At 34.3% G+C, this 18,341-nt stretch overlaps 3 protein-coding genes across 7 annotated transcripts; 2 read left to right on the plus strand and 1 right to left on the minus strand.

Moving 5' to 3' along the window:
* Nucleotides 1-42: 42 nt before the first annotated feature.
* Nucleotides 43-6,604, plus strand: LOC105783243 (AT-hook motif nuclear-localized protein 10). 5 transcript variants are annotated; one of them, XM_052631981.1, is made up of 7 exons: nucleotides 47-198; nucleotides 552-696; nucleotides 788-1,427; nucleotides 2,482-2,534; nucleotides 3,974-4,105; nucleotides 5,043-5,204; nucleotides 6,032-6,604. In XM_052631981.1, the coding sequence occupies exons 3-7, from the start codon at nucleotides 914-916 to the stop codon at nucleotides 6,263-6,265; spliced, it is 1,095 nt and encodes a 364-aa protein (XP_052487941.1). In that variant the 5' UTR covers nucleotides 47-198; nucleotides 552-696; nucleotides 788-913; the 3' UTR covers nucleotides 6,266-6,604. The 5 variants fall into 5 exon arrangements, with proteins under 5 accessions (XP_012464034.1, XP_052487941.1, XP_052487944.1 ...); XM_052631984.1 differs by having other exon boundaries at nucleotides 552-692; XM_012608580.2 differs by lacking the exon at nucleotides 552-696 and having other exon boundaries at nucleotides 43-198.
* A 451-nt stretch (nucleotides 6,605-7,055) lies between these two features.
* LOC105783267 (uncharacterized) lies at nucleotides 7,056-10,466 on the minus strand. Its single transcript, XM_012608623.2, has 5 exons — nucleotides 10,135-10,466; nucleotides 9,556-9,898; nucleotides 8,160-8,431; nucleotides 7,816-8,012; nucleotides 7,056-7,593 (listed from the first exon to the last, which is right to left on the minus strand). The coding sequence occupies exons 1-5, from the start codon at nucleotides 10,322-10,324 to the stop codon at nucleotides 7,153-7,155; spliced, it is 1,443 nt and encodes a 480-aa protein (XP_012464077.1). The 5' UTR covers nucleotides 10,325-10,466; the 3' UTR covers nucleotides 7,056-7,152.
* On the plus strand, nucleotides 8,681-9,629 carry LOC128041691 (uncharacterized). The gene is made up of 2 exons (XM_052631992.1): nucleotides 8,681-9,370; nucleotides 9,492-9,629. Exons 1-2 carry the CDS (start codon nucleotides 8,968-8,970, stop codon nucleotides 9,494-9,496), a joined length of 408 nt encoding a protein of 135 aa, XP_052487952.1. The 5' UTR covers nucleotides 8,681-8,967; the 3' UTR covers nucleotides 9,497-9,629.
* Nucleotides 10,467-18,341: the final 7,875 nt, after the last annotated feature.

The following is an 18,341-nucleotide window of genomic DNA, read 5'->3' on the forward strand; positions in this document are numbered from 1 at the left end:
GAAAACTAAAATATTTAAAATAAAAATATCTGAAATAAAATATACTACTAAATAGTAAATACAGCGCCTAAAAATTTCAGATTTCTAACATTTCTTTGGAAAAAAAGTTGTTTCCTGGTACTTTGCCCTTTTCCCTTCAGAATTCCTTAGTTTTTTTTCTCATCCGTCTCTTAGTCTCTGAAATTTTCCTATTTATTGGTAAGTTATTGGCATTTTTTTTTGTATTTTTCTCCTATTTTCTGTTTTTATTTTTGGATAATAGATTATATATTTGTTATAAAACTGTAATTTTTCGAAAATTCTGAAAATTGTCCGTAAAATTGGTCAGAAATTCCTGGGTTTTTTTAGCCATTATTAAAAAAATTGCAGCTTCATCTTTGTAAGAAAAATGGAATTGAGTAGATTTGGGGACTAAAACTTAAAGGATTGCAACAGTTATTAGGGTTTTAATTTGGCGATGAGTAAATTCTACTTTTTTGCATATAGATTTTTCACCCTGGGATTTAAGAGCAAGGTAGCTTGTTAGGCTCAAGGTTTTTTTTTTTTTTCAGTGAATTTTGAAAGCTTGATCAACTGACAGTTCCTCTCTCAAGTTGAAATTTGAAACTCCATTTTAATTTATACAAACATTTTCAAAAATCTGCACTTCTCGAGTTCGAGTTCGAGTTCGAGAGAGTTCAGTGCACCAAACAGTGAGTGAGTTCTTTTCAACCATAATTCTTAACAGTCAGCATGAGTATAACATTTCATGTTTGAGATTATTATATTTTTCTGTTTAAAAAATTAGGTTCTTTTTCTGCTGCTGCTGCTGCTGCTGCTTCGTGATCTAATGAATTACTTAGGTACGAGCAAAGGAAAGAACTGAAAAAGCATATATAATTCAATTTTAAACACCAAACAGAAAAGGAGAAGAATGTCGGGATCTGAGACGGGAATGATGGCGAGTAGAGAGCCCTACAGCTTGGGCATGCAACAGAAGAGTCCGGTGGCGTCACAACCGGCGATACAGAACATGCGTTTAGCCTTTCGGGCTGACGGAACAGCTGTGTACAAGCCCATCACTCCCGCCTCACTCACATATCAGCCAGCTTCCGGCGATGGTGGGGCGGAGGGGTCCGCTGGTGGACCTGCAGTCACTCAAGAACAAGGGCAAGCTCTGAACATGAGCATGAGCATGGGGAGCGAACCCTTGAAGAGGAAGAGAGGGAGGCCCAGGAAGTATGGGCCGGAAAGTACCATGCCTTTGGCTCTTATACCAGCTCCTTCCTCTGTCAGCGTAACCCAATCTAATAGTGGAGGAGGATTCCCCTCACCAACTCCTCCGCCACCTCCTTCAGGAGGATCAGCCTCTTCACCAACTTCAGGAAAGAAAGCTAGGGGAAGACCGCCTGGTTCCTGCAATAAGAAGCATCAACTTGAAGCTCTGGGTACTCTTTTCTCTTGATAGTTGATACGCAAATAAAGCATTTTAATCGTTTAATTTGATGAATGTCTTTTTTTTTGCTTTGGATTGGTAACCACGACATTTTCTGTTTTCTACCTTGTTCTCGAAATGCCACTATACTTAGGGATTAAGATCTAAGAGGAAGGATCTGATTTCCCTGCTTTTTCATTTTTACTCTGTTTTGTGTTATATATAGACATACACACGTGGGTGGGATGTGGATGGCAGGTGAGGAGAACAAATGGGCAGTGCGGTAAAAATAATAAAGGAGTGATGGTTTTAGTTTTGTTTATGTTTATGTTTATGTTTTTGGTGTTGGTGATGATTTGTAGGGAGTAGTGTCGATTCTGGGTTCTGATTTCTGACAGGATGGAACCCAAGATGCTCTACTGAATAATAATAATAAATACTAATAGTACTGTAGTACTTACCAGTATTTACCACTAATTAGTAGAAGACTGGAAGTCTTAAAGAGATTATATAAGGATAATCAAACTAATATTCCAAATATCAACACGTAAATACCTCTGATGCTGTGGAATCACATCTGCATCTGTAGTCTGTATTGTAACTTAGACTTCTAACTTTAGACTTGGGATCTGTTCTAACTGACTTTAGACTTCAGAGTTCAGATTCTTATCTTTCCCAAATCACTTATATGCATGCCGACATGCCCTTGCTTCATTTTTCTGTGTCCCCTTTCTTGTTTTTCTATATCTCCACTCTCTTATGTCAATAGCAGCTAGCTAGCAATTAACATCTACCAAGAGTGCTTTTATAAATATATATAATATGTACATAAACATTCTTGAATAATACTGAAGGATTGCAGCTTTCTTGTTATTACAAGATATTTGTTCTTTTCTTTCCTTTTTTTTTTCCTTCAATTACTTTTTCAATATGAAGCATAGTCATTCTATGGCTCTATCAAGTTTTTATTTTATTTTATTTTTTAAAGAAGATTCTTAGAAGCCTGAGCTATCTTTGCACTTGGTTACTAAGCTGACATATTTCACTAAATTGTTCTCTTTTTGCAGGATCACCCAGAGTTGGATTTACGCCCCATGTTATCACTGTTAAAGTGGGAGAGGTTTCTCTTTTTCCTTTTAACTTCCCTTACCACTTTTCCTGGTTTATGTGGAAAACTTTTTCTTATTGCTCTTATATGCTAGAGTCAACCATTCTGAAAATTCATTTTTATTCCATTTATTAATAAATGGCATGTTCATCTTCTTGCTTGATGCAATTATGCCTGTCATAAGTTGCCGAAACTTCTTTCATTTAATTTGCTTCGTAAAGATTTTTATTCAACTCTTGTCTTTAGAACCATATTGACTCTGGAGAAAAGTGTTATGTCATTAGTTTTTTTGCATTTTGCATGTGATGAAATAAAAGGTCAAATTGGGGAAATGGATTACTTCCCAAAATTCCTCTTCTGACAATGAAAATCAATGAAAACAACAAAGAACTAATGGAGTAAATTAAAATTTTGATAATGTTTGTGATTTTGCAAGTTCAAAATGTATACACAACTTAGAATGAAGTTATGTGAATGAATAACATTATCTTGATGAATATTTTATGAACTCCATTCCTTTATTTGGTTGAAGATATATTTCTTTCTTGTTAATTTTATAAATATACTGCACATACAACTAGGGGCATTTGGATAGTCATCTTACTGATGATAAGTTTTGGTTCAATACCATCTATTTCTTAGGTAATCTTTATATTACCTAAGTAATCTAAAATTTGTGACAATTTTACTCATTTTTATTGACTTTGATCCATTTTATTTAAACTAAAACAAAATAATAATATATGCTAATGAATCAAATTCTCCAATTCTTTAATTCCAACTATATATATTATATTATTATCATTATCATTACTGTTATCATTATTATAAGTATAAATTGAGGAAACTTAGCATTTTGTCTATTATATTACCTTAAGTTTCAATTAATTATTATTATGAGTTTTTCCATTTTTTAATTATTTATTAGTTGAGAAAATTTAACAACTTGTCTGTCTTCATCATCATCGTGGTCGTCATTTTACCTTAATTATTTTTATCTATTTTCATTGTCACCTTTTACTGTCTGCATAATTGAATAGCTTTTTTCGTCCTTATTTGTGATCAATGACAATTTAATACTATTAGGTTATCTTGTATTCTCTCAACAAAAAATCTTACATTCCAAACAACTCAATCAAACAAGAAAATTAAACATTACTGGTAATGTGCTAAATAATCTAGATATGAGATAATCCTATTACCAGAGTTAATTAAACATTCTCCTAACCAAACACCCCGTTATAGTAAAGGAGAGATACCTTCCCTTTTATTTATATTTTTATTTCTCAATGTGAAGTATTTTCATCTTTTGAGCTATCCATTGCTCTAAATTTCACTGTGCTTCTTTATACAAACATGTGTATGCAATGGAGTTGTTCTCTCGGTGATATAATAGTTGTAGTTAATTGGGTGATCTGAAGCTAAAATTTTATGTATTTACCTGGTTCTAGGATGTATCGTCAAAAATAATGTCATTTTCTCAGCATGGTCCCAGAGCTGTTTGCATCCTCTCAGCAAATGGAGCCATATCAAATGTAACTCTTTGCCAACCAGCAACATCTGGTGGAACTGTAACTTATGAGGTTTGTGATGTGCCAAAGTATTAGTATTCTTAAAGTATTAGTATTCTTTGTTGTTGCCTTCCGTTTTAGGATTTAAATTTGTTCTTATAAACTGCTTTAGGAATTGAAATCTCTACAGCTTAGCTCTTGAATTTCAAAAAGGCAAAATATTATTTTTATTTTCACTAGTAATTTTTAGGGTCTGTGAGAAGGAGGTGCATATTGGCATCAAGATTCTCAAGTATCAATTTGATCACGCAATTTCTGTATCTATATCGTGTTCATGTATATTGTAGTGTCATAATTGTATTTAAAATATTTCATATTTATGTAAAATTGAATACGCTAATTCACATTATATAGATGTCAAAACATTCATTTATTCATGTTGTATTTGTGTTATTTTTGTATCCTAAGTTATATCATGTTTTAGTTATCTTTTTGTGCCATGTCTGATATTGTCAGGTTTAACATCAACCTAATAGATGGATGGCTGTATCCTGTTTAAACTATAAATATTGAACTAAGAAAACATCTTATATAATATCTATTAATGGATGTACTCCCAATGGATGATGGCTGCATAAGTTTCAGAGTGAAATAGAATTTTGTGATGCTTGTTAGAATCATCTATCTGTATTAAATGCAGCCATGGGAATTTAAAGATGTTTGAATAGGAAATCTCAATTCTTAAGCATAAAGCTGGAGCTGATGCTGTCATGGGAAGAAATATGCAAAAGTGTATTTATTGTCAGCATATAGCAGAAGTTACTATGTTCTAGGGATGATTATTCTGCTTCTGGAAGCATTGTTATACCACCAAAGATGTGCCAGATGTGAACTTTATAATGAAAATCAATTATATCAAATTTATTCCACAACCTATAAAGAGAGAACACCAGTTTACTACGAATATCTAATTTAATGGCATTATGTTTCTTTTCCATTGATGGTGCAGGGGCGATTTGAAATTCTGTCACTATCTGGTTCATTTCTTCTGTCAGAAAATGGTGGTCAGCGGAGCAGAACTGGAGGGTTAAGTGTGTCATTGTCTGGCCCAGATGGTCGTGTTTTAGGTGGTGGTGTAGCTGGCCTTCTAACAGCTGCATCTCCTGTTCAGGTTTAATTCCTTTTCTCATTTGATATTTTCGTTACTGCATTGTTCTTTTGTTCTAGTATCTTTCAGATTGCATATATTTTCAATCTTTTCAGAATCTTGTGGTATACAGGGATGAACCAAAATCACTCTACGAGAAGTAGAAGTTTCTCTAGATTTAACTCTAGTGAAATATGATGTTAGAAGTTCTACCACCTAACAAAAGTGATAAATATTTTGTGATTGATGTTATTATTAATAATCCATTTAATTTCAATGAAAAAACTCCATTTAATGTTAATATTATGAAAAATGTAAATTTTAAAGAGTGAGTATTTGATACACTGGCAGTGCACTTTTTTAACTCCCCAAACAAAGTTATAAATTTGCCACATTTCTCATTTCTTTTATATATATATTATATGTGTGTGTGTTTTTTTTTTATTTTTACTATACACTATACACACTTGTCATCAACCAACCTTGCTTGTCGAATTTTTAAAATCCACTGACAGGATACCAAATATTTTCCCTTCATGAAGAGTTACAGCAAACCTAGGTTTTAGGCCTTTAGGTTTGATGATGTTTACCATATGTCAACTGTTAACTATGTAACATTGGAGCGTTTTGGAGGGTGGAGAAATGGTCTCTGCCTCACCTAGCATTTATCAGTGAGCTCTGTCTCTCCTTTATGCAAATATTTAGATGTATTTTAGAAGAATTATCTAAAGCTGACATGATTCATAGTGCTGCTATTGGCTTTGGGTTCTATACATTACTGCCCATCTCATTTTAAGTAATATACTTCACGTGTCTATGGTACTGAAAGTGAGCTACAATATTGCTTGCAGGTGGTTGTGGGTAGTTTTATTACAGACAATCGAAAGGAAGCAAAGTCAACATACCAGATGGAAGGCCTATCTGCCCCACCAAAGGTTGCTCCAGGGGTTACCAGCTCACCTTCACATGGTACTCTAAGTGAATCCTCAGGTGGGCCTGGTAGCCCGGTTAACCAGAGCATGGGAACCTGCAATAATAACAACAATAATAACCCACAAGGCATGTCAAACTTTCCATGGAAGTAAAATCATGCTTTTAACTGGGTAGTCTGTAGTGGGTCAGCCAGTGTTGTAGTGGGAACCATTTTGTAATTTAAGCATCGTGTAACTGAAGTAGAATTAAGGGTACAGGATTTACTTTTTTTGTTGAACTTGGGACTTGGTTGCTAAGCTAGAAACGCCCGATAGGTCTTGGCTTAGGAGTGTTGTTAGTGTGATGCATTTGTAAGGTAAAGGTGTAAGTCAGACGCGAGAGAGAAAGCACTTGTGTTCTAGTCTTTTAGGTGTTGTGTTTCAGACTGAAGATGCCGAGTTTGAGTTTGTTGCCAATTACAGTTACGTTAGTGGAAGGGTGATATTGATGAAGATGATGATGCTCATGTTGAAATTAGCTGTGTTTGACGTCTTATTTATTTTTGCATGTATTCTTGCCAAATCCCAATGCTCCATCCGTCATTCATCCAATGCTTTCAGGTTATTTACATTTTGGTTAATTCTGCTAAGTTGTTGGATTTATGTATTTTAATTTAGTTATTTTTAGTTTTCGTACTTATAGAATTTTAAAATTTTAGTTTTGATTATTACATGTTTAGAAATTTAATTAAACAGGTTTGAGATTTAAACTGATGAAATTAAAATATAAATATAAAAGAATATGACCTTTACATTTGTCTGTACAAGGGAAATCGTGTAACAGCTATTACCATGGACCACAAGTTGTTATGGAAATGAGGTGAGCACTCATTACATTAGATGAGATGAAGTTTTCCAATTTTGTTTGATTGGGAGGTGGGGCCTTGGTGAGGGGGTAAAGTCGTTTCACAAAGTTGAATGTTTATTTTTTCCCGTTTGTGGCCATTAACAAACCATTCTACAGTGAAGTGAATTAAAGTACACCAACACGAATGCAATGCTCACGCAACTTTTTTGGCTCTCTTCAACAATAGCCTCAAAGAGGGAAACCCAAGTGCAAAAGTCTGCCAGAACCATCCTGTTGCATTATCAGGATCCACTCTTTTTGCCAACCGCCACGCGTACATGCCTTCTCCGATATGTGCTGCAGTAGCTAAGTAAAATGCTAGCCGTATTCCAAACATTGACCGAAATAACATAAGTCCAATTGATCTAAGGAGTGGCACTGGTCCTATGGGTGGGAACCAACCACTAGCAAAAAGTGAAATCATTCCAATAAAAATAATTCCCCATACATATATTGTAGGTCCGTCCAAACTTTTGTTTTTCCTATCCTGCCAATATGATATAGTTGCTGCCATGCCTTCCCGAGGACTCACCATTGGAACATATCCAAGCTCTTGCTGTGCTTTAAGGTATGAGAAGTAATGGGTAAGACCAACCTGCAAACATGCATCAGGTTCATTAAACACGATTTTTTACTAGGAAAATTGTCATACCACCTCAACAACCTATCATCACAATATATAACACCAACATTTTACCCTATTAAAATCAAAATCAGAACAGATGATCGAATATTTATTTTTGGTGCTTTATGCAAAAGTTCTGAATCACAGGCACGGCTCAGAGCAGGGAAAGGGGGAACCAGTTATTAAACAAACCTTATATACTTCAGCAGGAAGAATGAAGGGCTGAGGAAGCCACCACCGATTCAATAAAGGATATAACATTGAGTATACAGCCCAGAAAATCTTAGCTAGATAAAGAGCATGCGAAACAGCGAGCCAGGACTGTGGCAAGTCATAATCTAAACTTTTTAGAAGTGGTTGGATGAATTCAAAAGTGTTGATTGGAGACCCTGCAAAAAGTCATAAGAGAAAAATACCCTTGAGAAACATTGTCAACTTCATCCAGTAAATAGTCAAAATGGATAAAATTGCTACTGCAAATAGTTTTGCACGCCTAATGGGAGAAAACAAGAAAAGCATTGATCACTATTCATTACCATCAGATATGAAGTATGGCTGGCCAGCTGCAACTGGACGCCCTTCTTTTCCAGGAATGTCATCTAAAAGTCTCATGCTTGCCAATAGTAGAGCGAGTAGCAGGTTATCCACATAAACCCAGTCTGTTTTCACATTAGCATTACCTATTTTGAATGGCACCAAGCCTAATTTTGCCATAGATACTATCCTAGGGAGGTGTCGCTCTTCACCGGGCCCATATATAGCAGCTGGACGAACAGCACAGGTATAAAGACATTTTCCAATATTATTCCTGCACAGCAAAGAATCCCCCATGTAACTAATTTCTCTTTGGAGCAGAAAAGGGTGAAGAGAAGGCATGTTCAATGGCAAACTTCAGTAAAAATTTAATCTAGATTATCCACTATGCTAGAGTAGATTTTGTCATTCAAGTATATTCTGTGATGACCCCATGAGCTGATGTGGTAGAAACAGCTGAAGGAGAGCCAACAACATGCGCATCAGGAGGACCCCACGCAAGAAAACCAAATCTGTTATTCTTAAGAATTATGTGACCTAAGGGCAGGGGATATTTTGTAAAGGGGCAGTACAATCTATCTATTATAAATAAGTAGAAATGACCTAAGGAAAGCACGCTACTGCCTCCTCGCTTGGATTAGTTTCTTTGTACTGATCCATTTCTTCTCTTGAATTCACCATACTCTCCTATTTCTTCTTCCTCCTCTTTCGGTCTCTACTTATTATAGTTGTTTGTATTGTTTGGAATTCATTTTGAGGTTGCAGGTTGGTCCATTTTTGGTGCTTTCGTTGCTCTAACTCTCCTCCACCATGGTTGATGGTACTCGATTGGCAAACTTAGATCTGGTAGTGGCTGTGCTTCAGGATGATTTTCAACTACAATCTCAAGCTCTTGCTCAACAAACTAAATCCCTAGACTCCCTTCAATCCACAGTTTCTATTCAGTATCAAACAATGGTTGATATGAAGCATCAAATGGAAGCTGTTACTACTCAACTCATTCAACTTGGGCAGTTAATTAAAGGTAAGGCCACACAATCAACGACGCCTCCCGATGGAACCAAGGTTGAGACTGATTCCAGAACAACATTCAAGGGTGATCATACATCTCCTACCAACCATTGCCATCCGTCGCACCTTGAGTACGATTCTGATAGGGAAGAGTTTCCGTTCAAGCCCAAACCCGCTCAAGTGGAACTGACTAAATTTAATGGTACTGATCCCGAGTCTTGGATTTTCAATGTGGAGGAATTTTTTGATTTTCACAAAACTAATACTATCATACTATTCCACATACATATAAACTAATACTATCTTGTACCATTTTATTCAAGCCTAAAACAATAGTAGCAGAAAAGATAACCAAACATGAGGATTCTGGCAGTTCGATTTACTTACTTTAAAGGGCGGCCGTTGTACTTAAGAACCAACTGCTCGGCAATTGATTTACTTCGACCATAGGGATCAACGTGATCATCAATAGGGAAATAGGGCAAGGCCTCATTGCCATTGACAATCTCCTTTCCACCAAACACAACATTATATGTGCTGACATAAACAAGCCTAGTGATCCCAAATTCAAGGCAAGCCTCCAAGACATGGCAGGTTCCATTGATATTCACCTGGTCAACACGAGAGAACTGAAGCATTTCTTTCCCTGACATGCCGTAGGAAGCCAGGTGAAAAACGCAATTGGCACCACGAAGAGCATTTTCAACATCTTTCTTCGAGGTAAGATCGCCTGTTGCAACCACACAATTTAGGGCAATGGGTATAAGCATCTCAAAATGGTAAATTGAAGGCCTCCCCCGCATATTTTTTTAAAAAAAAAAGACAGCACAAACTTTATGGTTCAATCCATCTAAGAAAGATAAGTTGAAAACTTTAAAGTTTCTAAGTTTTTGTTACTTTCTTCCGATCATCAGAAAGAAAATAATAGTAGTAGCAGAAGAAGAAGAAGCAGAAGAAAAGGGAAACCTTGGAGGCAGCGGACGCCGTGGTTGGTCAGTTGGAGGGACCAAGGGGAATGATGGCGGAGGTCAAAGGAGCGAACTTGGCGAGCACCTCTGCGGATGAGCTCCAAGCAAAGGGCAGAGCCGACGAAGCCCAGACCACCGGTGACCACGAAGGTGTTGCCTTCGATGCCTTCATTTTCGCTCAAGTGCATTTTGTTGTTGTAGCTGGATTGGATGCTAGGGTGAGATATAGGGTAATTTGGTGAATAAGTAGGGGGATCGGGACGGTCACCGATGGATGGAGACAAGTACTGAGGTTGGCCTCGGCGCAATTTTAGTCAATACGGTGCTGCATACGTCTATTGCCTTTCCTCACGGTAATAATGAATTTATTTAATTTTAATTTATGATTGTTAGAGATTAGATCTAATTATGAGTTGGATTACTCGGTTTGATTTGAAGGTTCATTCTAAAAATAAAAGGGTTTGAACAAAAATATAGTCTCGAAAAATGAGTTTAAGTAAAAAATAAGACCCGTTTAGAAAATAGATCAAGCCTCGGGTAATATTTTTTTGGCCTAGCCTTGACCCCAGCTGTAGCTCGAATTTACAAAAAAGAAAAAGCTTGCAATTTTATAGCTATTTTGCTGCTTTTTTTTCACTATTTTACTCTCATTTTATTGATGTGACATATAAATTAATTATCATTTGGATGTTAAGATAGCAATTAATTTTTTAAATTTAAAAAAAAAATTAAATATTAATATGGTGTGGGTTGTTACATTGATGCCATATAAGTAAAGTTAACAAAGTTAATTTTTCAATCTATTTTAAAATAATTTGACAAATAATACAAGTTTAAAAGACTAAAGGAAATAAAAAATTAATAAATAATTAAAATAAATTTTTAAAATTGAAAGACCAAATAAATCATTTTACCTATATAATATAATATAATATATCCATTTGAAGAGGGAACATGATTATTTTATTCATCTCCGATCCACTTAGAAATTAAAAACTTTTTCTTCAATTTTCTTCTATTCTCTTTTTTTTTCCTCGCAATTGTAAAGGAGGCCGATAAAGAAGAGGCAAATTTGGGTGAGATCAGTGCAAATTAAAGAAAAGGTACAAAAATGAATAAAGCTTCCATTTTAGGCTTATGTTATAGGTAGAAGAAACTGAAGTAGTTGAATGTTATTGCCCACAACAAAATCAAAATCACATCTCATCATCATCCATTATTCCAGTACTCATAATCTTTTATATAATTTATGTATTTGTTAGAATTGAGTGTCCCGGATCCTTATTTAAATAAAATACAATGGTAAAATAAAATAAAAGTAAAATCCATATAGAACTACAGTTCTTTTATTTTATTTTAGATTAAGGTTTTTCAACCTTATTATACTTCATCTATTTAATATTGATTAAAGTGTTTCAACCTTACTACACTCATTCTATTAGAATATGGTTTTACAAGCCTATAAATAGGCATAGTCTACTCCTCTTGTAATTAAAAATTCGAATTCGACATAGTGAATTATCTTCTCCTCTGCCAGTGGTTTTTTTCGAAATAGTTTCCACGTAAAATTATATGTGTTCTTTATTTTTCTTTCTCTTTTCTTTACGATACATTGTCATTACCGACATTTTATTTTTCACAAATTGATATCAGAGCTTTCCAGGTTGCTTATCTCGATCACGGTAATGACATCTTTGAAGTATGAAATTTTGCTGTTGGATCGCAACACAAGATTCGCGTTTTGGTAAATTAAGATGCAGGCGGTTCTTGTGCAGATGGGTCTGGAGGATACCCTACTAAGGATAGATAAGATGCCTTTGACATTGACGGAGGAAGAGAAGAGGCATAAAGATTGAAATGTGTTAACACAGTTACATCTGCATTTATCTAACGAAATTTTACAGGATGTGATGAAGGAGAAGACCACCGCTGCGTTATGGAAGAGGCTGTAACAAATATGTATGTCGAAAACTCTAATTAGCAAGCTGCATATGAAGCACATCTTTATGCTCATCGTTTGGAGGAAGATGCGTTTGTGCATGAACACTTAATAGTGTTTAAAGAAATTCTCTCAAACTTAGAGGCCATGGAGGTTCAGTATGATAAGGAAGATCTAGGGTTGATTCTACTTTGTTCGTTGCCCTCGTCTTATTCAATATTTAGAGACATGATTTTATATAACCGCGAGTCTCTCACAACTGATGGGGCTTATGATTCTTTGAACTCGTATGATAAGATGAAGCATCTTGTGGTTAAACCCGACTCTCAAGGAGAGGGTCTCATTGTTCGTGGGAGACAAGATCGGAATGCTGATGATGATTGTAGAAGGACATAGGAACAGAATCCTCGTGGTAAATCTAAGAGAAAATCGAAGTCTTCAAACAGAGGTAAAACTTGTAACTTCTGTAAGAAAAAAGGACGCATTAAATCTGAGTGTTTTAAGTTGCAGAACAAGATCAAAAGGGAGCTTGCGAATCAAAAGAGCAAATAACCAGAAAAATTTGGTGAAGCTGATGTTGTAGAAGACTACAGCGATGGTGAACTTCTAGTCGCTTCTATCAACAATTCTAAAGTGAGCAAGGAGTGGATCCTTGATTCGAATTGCACCTTCCACATGAGTCCCAATCGGGATTGGTTTACAACTTACGAAACAGTGTTTGAAGATGTTATTTTGATGGGAAATAATGCTTCATATAAAATCGCAGGTGTTGGAACAATTAAACTTAAGATGTTTGATGGAATTGTCAGAAAACTTAGTAACGTGCGACATGTTCCAGAATTGAAGAGAAATTTAATTTTGTTAAGTACTATTGATTCAAAGTGGTACAAATACACAGCTAAAAGTGGGGTTTTGAAGATTTCTAAAGGTTCCCTCGTTGTGATGAAAGAGCAGAGAAAGACTGCCAAGTTATATGTTTTGTAAGGTTCTACTGTTACTGATGATGCAGTTGTCGCTTCCTCTTCCCTATCAGATGATGATGTTACTAGACTTTGGCATATGCGCCTAAGACATATGAGTGAGAATGACATGGTAGAATTGAGCAAAAGAGGACTTCTTGATAAGCAAAGAATTTGCAAACTAAATTTTTGTGAGCACTAAGTTTTTTGGAAGCAAAAGAGAGTTCAATTTACCAGAGGAATCCATAACACAAAAGGAACGTTGGAGTATATTCATTTTGATTTGTGGGGGTCATCTAGAGTGCTTTCGAGAGGTAGAGCTAATTATCTGCTAACACTTAATAATGATTTTTCTAGAAAAGCTTGGGCGTTGTTCCTGAAGTAAAAAAAGCGACGTGTTTTTTGCATTTAAGTCTTGGAAAATTATTATTGAAAAACAGACAGGAAAACAAATAAAACACCTCCGCACAGACAATGGCTTAGAGTTATGTTCTGATGAGTTTAATGAACTGTGCAAGTTAGAAGGGATCGCGAGATACTTGACAATTTGTCATACTCCACAGCAAAACAGTGTTGCAGAACGAATGAACAAAACGATCATGGAGAAAGTTCGATGTATGTTGTCGAATGCTAACTTACCAAAGTCATTTTGGGCCGAAGCAGCCTCTACAACATGTTTTTTATCAACTGATCTCCATCCATTGACATTAAGAAAAAGACTCCATAAGAGGTATGGTCTGGTAATCATACTGATTACTCTGATTTAAAGATCTTTGGGTGTCCTGCGTATGCTAATGTTGATAATGGAAAGTTAGAACCAAGATCTATTAAATTTGTTTTTCTTGGTTATAAAGCTGGTGTAAAAATGTATAAGTTATAGTGTCTTGAAAATAGAAAACTTGTGATTAGCAGATGTGTTGTTTTTATGAAACTGCTATGCTACCTAACTTATCTTTTAAAGATTTTTCCAATAAAGAATATCAAAAGCAAGTGGAGAATCAGATTAATCTAGAATTTACAACAGAGTCGAATCTTCAAGCCAGTACAGAAATTTAGTATAGAGTTGCTTCTTCACCACAATACTCTATCGTCAAAAACAAAACGAGAAGAGAAATTAAACCTCCAGAGAAATATGCCGAGGCTGATCTAGTTGCTTATGCTTTAAATGTGGTTGAAGATATAGATGCAAACTAACAGTTATCTAATTATTCTAAGACGGTTAGCTGTGAAGACTCAAAAAAGTGGATGTTTGCTATGCAAAAAGAGATGGAATCACTCCACAAAAATAGAACATGGGATATTGTGAAGCTTCCTAAAGGCAAAAAGGTTGTTTGTTATAAGTGAGTGTTTAAAAAGAAAAAAGAGACTCTAGGGGTTGAAGAACCCAGATATAAAGCAAGGCTTGTTGCAAAAGGTTATATTCAAATTCCAGGTATGGACTTCACAGATGTGTTCTCCTCAGTTGTAAAACATAGTCTGATTCGAGTTTTGCTCGGTATTGTAGCCATGTATTATTTGGAGCTTGAGCAGTTAGATGTAAAAACTGCATTTTTGCATGGAAAACTTGAGGAGGATATTTACATGCAATAACTAGAGAGTTTTACAGTCTCAGAAAAAGAGCATTATATTTGCTTGCTGAAAAAGTCCCTTTACGGTTTGAAACAGTCACCAAGACAGTGGTACAAGAGGTTTGATTCTTTTATGACTTAGCTTTGACATTTGTGTTTATTTTAAGAAAGATAATGATGGTTCTTTTGTGTATCTACTCCTTTATGTTGATGACATGCTGATAGTAATAAAAGATAAATGAGAGATAAGAAAGGTCAAAGCCCAACTAAGTGAAGAATTTGAGATGAAAGATTTGAGACCGACAAAGAAGATACTTGGTATGAAGATTCTCAGAGATATAAAAGTAAGTAAATTGTACCTAAGTCAGAATGGGTACATTGAGAAAGTTCTTTGTAGGTTCAATATATAGAGTGTTAAGCCTGTTAGTACTCCTTTAACAGCCCATTTCAGGCTTTCATCGGCTTTATTACCACAATCAAATGATGAGATTGAGTACATGTCACATGTTTCATATTCTAGTGCAGTGGGATCTCTTATGTATCCTATGGTTTGTTCACACCTAGATTTATCATATGCAGTCAGTGCAGTTAGCAGATACATGTCGAATCTTAGTAAAGAACACTAGAAAGTAGTTCAGTGGATTTTAATATACTTAAAGGTACTACTAATGTTTGCTTACAGTTTGGAAAAACTAGAGATGGAGTCATTGAGTATGTTGTTGCTGATTTTGTTGGAGATCTTGATAGAAGAAGATCTCTCACAAGTTATATCTTCACAATCAAAGGTTGTGCAATCAGTTGGAATCCATTTTACAAACTATAGTCATTTTGTCTACCACTGAAGTTGAGTACATGGCGATTAATGAGGCTTATAAAGAAGTAATTTGGTTGAAGGGACTCTTTAGTGCATTCAATGAAGACCTTCAAATCAGTACAATATTTTGTGATAGTAAAAGTGTCATCTTCCTTACAAAAGATCAAATGTTTCATGAGAGAACAAAATACATTGATGTTCAATATCATTTTGCCCGTGATATTATTGCTTGTGGTGATATTGTTGTGAGCAAAATTAGCACTCATGAAAATCCTGCAGATATGATGACTAAGTCACTTTCCATAACCAAGTTTGAGCATTGCTTAGACTTGGTTGGTGTTCATTGTTAAAGTTAAACCCTTAAGAGATTTTATGGAAGAGGTGGAGAACTTGTTTGTTGAGAGTTCACGATGAAGAACTTGTTCATTAAGAATTTGTGTCAAGGTAGAGATTGTTAGAATTGAGTGACCCGAATCCTCACTTAAATAAAATGCAGTGGTAAAATAAAATAAAAGCAAAATCCATATAGAACTATACTTCTTTTATTTTATTTTAGAATAAGGTTTTTCAATCTTATTATACTTCATCTATTTGATATTGATTAGAATAAGGTGTTTCAACCTTACTACACTCCTATTAGAATATCGTTTTACAAGCCTATAAATAGACATAGTCTACTCCTCTTGTAATTAAAAATTCGAATTCGACATAGTGAATTAACTTTTCCTCTATCAGTGGTTTTTTCCTGAAAGGGTTTCCACGTAAAAATTTGTGTGTTTTTTATTTTTCTTTCTCTTTTCTTTGCGATACATTATCATTACTGACATTCTATTTTTCATAGTATTAATTCACACAAAAACTTAAAAAAATCCATCAATTTTTTTGAAAATGTTGAATCTCTCTTCAAATCAGGGATTTAAATAGCTGTCTGATATCAGAATAGTGGCTGCTATATAGCGGTAACGGCGCGTACGAAACTGCTACTACTGAAAATAGCAGTGTTAAGCGGAGTCACACCGATAGCGGTGGATCGCAGCCGCAATTTAATGGGTAACGGTCAGTTGCGGCAATAACGGGCCGCTATTCCCGTTATTTTCCGTTACAGTAAATTTAAAAAAAATTCCATCTCCTATAAACAAAAATCAACAGAAACACAATAAAACAAAAGGGAATATATTCCCCTACCTACAAAATCAAAGAGTTTTCAATCAAAAAAAGTAAAAAGAAGTCCAAATAAACAGAAAAAAGTAATCAAAACTCAAAAGTAATAGAAAATATGAAATTCTATTTCTCATATTTCGGCAAACAACACAGCAACAGATGAAAGCGAGGACTTGAATCTGAAAAGCAAACCCTGCCCTGATCACTTGCACATTCAGAGATTGATAATTCTCAAGTACCTGAAATTTTGTCTTGATTCTTGCTTGCATGTCTTGAATCTTCAATGCAAATATATTCTTTAGACTTTAGGGATGAAGGGAGAAGGCACAACTAGCATATTCTAAGAATTTGATATGCAAAGTAGAGGATATGAGTTTTCAGATGAGAAGGATGATAGAGTTTCTCTTCAGTTTTTCTTCTTTCTAAGTTTTGTGTGTTTAGGGATTTAAGAACAAAGGCGTTTCTGTCGTTTCATTTCCTTTTTCCTTTATTTTTCATTTTTATTTCATTTACTCTTAGGCAAAATCGAGGCACCATCTTGACAGGTGTTAGGATCAATTTGTTGATTAGTGTACTGATTATTAAATATCCTCTTTTAATGCATTCAGATTTTTATTTCAAAAAAAATCACTAAAAAATTAGAACTTAAAAAGTTAGAATTGTTTGGAGAGATTTTATTGAAAATGAAAATTACTTTGACGACAATCATATTATATTTTTTAATATGAAAGCTTCAATCTTATCGATTTATAATTTTACTTTATATGTTATTTTTAATTAATATTGTAATTATAATTTATAATGATAATTATTTATTATTTATTATTATTTTAAAATTTCATAACTTTCATTACTCGAGGTTTGTTTAGGGTTACACACAAAATTAATAAAAATTATAACCTCTGTTGCTTGGGATTTGCTTAAGGTTACACACAAAATTAATGAAAAATTATAGCCTCCATCACTTATGACTTGTATTATAAAAGTAAAAATCAAGACAAATTAATTCATTGTGTTTTTCTTTATCAAATCCGATAGATGACTTCAATTCAACATTAGATAAATCTCTATTGATTTTAGTTTGCATAATATGAAAAACTTGAATTTTAAATTTGATCCAATTTGAATTTAAATTTTATTAAGATGGAACAAAACAAACTATTTATACCAAAAACTTTGGAACCAAGTAATAATGGGTTATGGTGTATTGTTGTTTTTTTAAAAAAATTATGTATGGATTATGCAATAAATTTAAAATTTTCATGTTAATGATGTTTACTTTTTTTGTATTATATTGTTGATAATATAAGTAATGAGTTGCTTATATTTCTAAATATAATTTTATGTTTCTTATATATAAATAAATATAGGTTGGCACTTTGGAACTCCAGTGCCAAATGCGAAAGGAAATATCGTATGTAAACTTTGTGGTAAAGTTGTCAAAGGAGGAATAACATGATTTAAAGAGCACATTTCTCATAAAACTAGCAATGTTGCACCATGCCCTAATGTTACAGGTATGTGATACTTTATTATTATTTTTAAATGTTATTGTAAATTTATCAATAAAGATTATATAAAATCGATAATAATATAAAGTGTGAATTATTTTTATTTTATTAACAGGTGTCATTAGAGAAAGTATGATGAATATACTGAAAGAAAGCAACACAAAGAAAATAGACAAAAAGAGGAGAAAAGATTAATTCTTATCTCAACTAATAAAATAGGAAGATGAACACGAGGAATTCATTGATGAGGTTT

This window comes from Gossypium raimondii, chromosome 1 (genome assembly GCF_025698545.1).
Source record: "Gossypium raimondii isolate GPD5lz chromosome 1, ASM2569854v1, whole genome shotgun sequence".
In the NCBI taxonomy this organism is placed as follows: Eukaryota; Viridiplantae; Streptophyta; class Magnoliopsida; order Malvales; family Malvaceae; genus Gossypium; species Gossypium raimondii.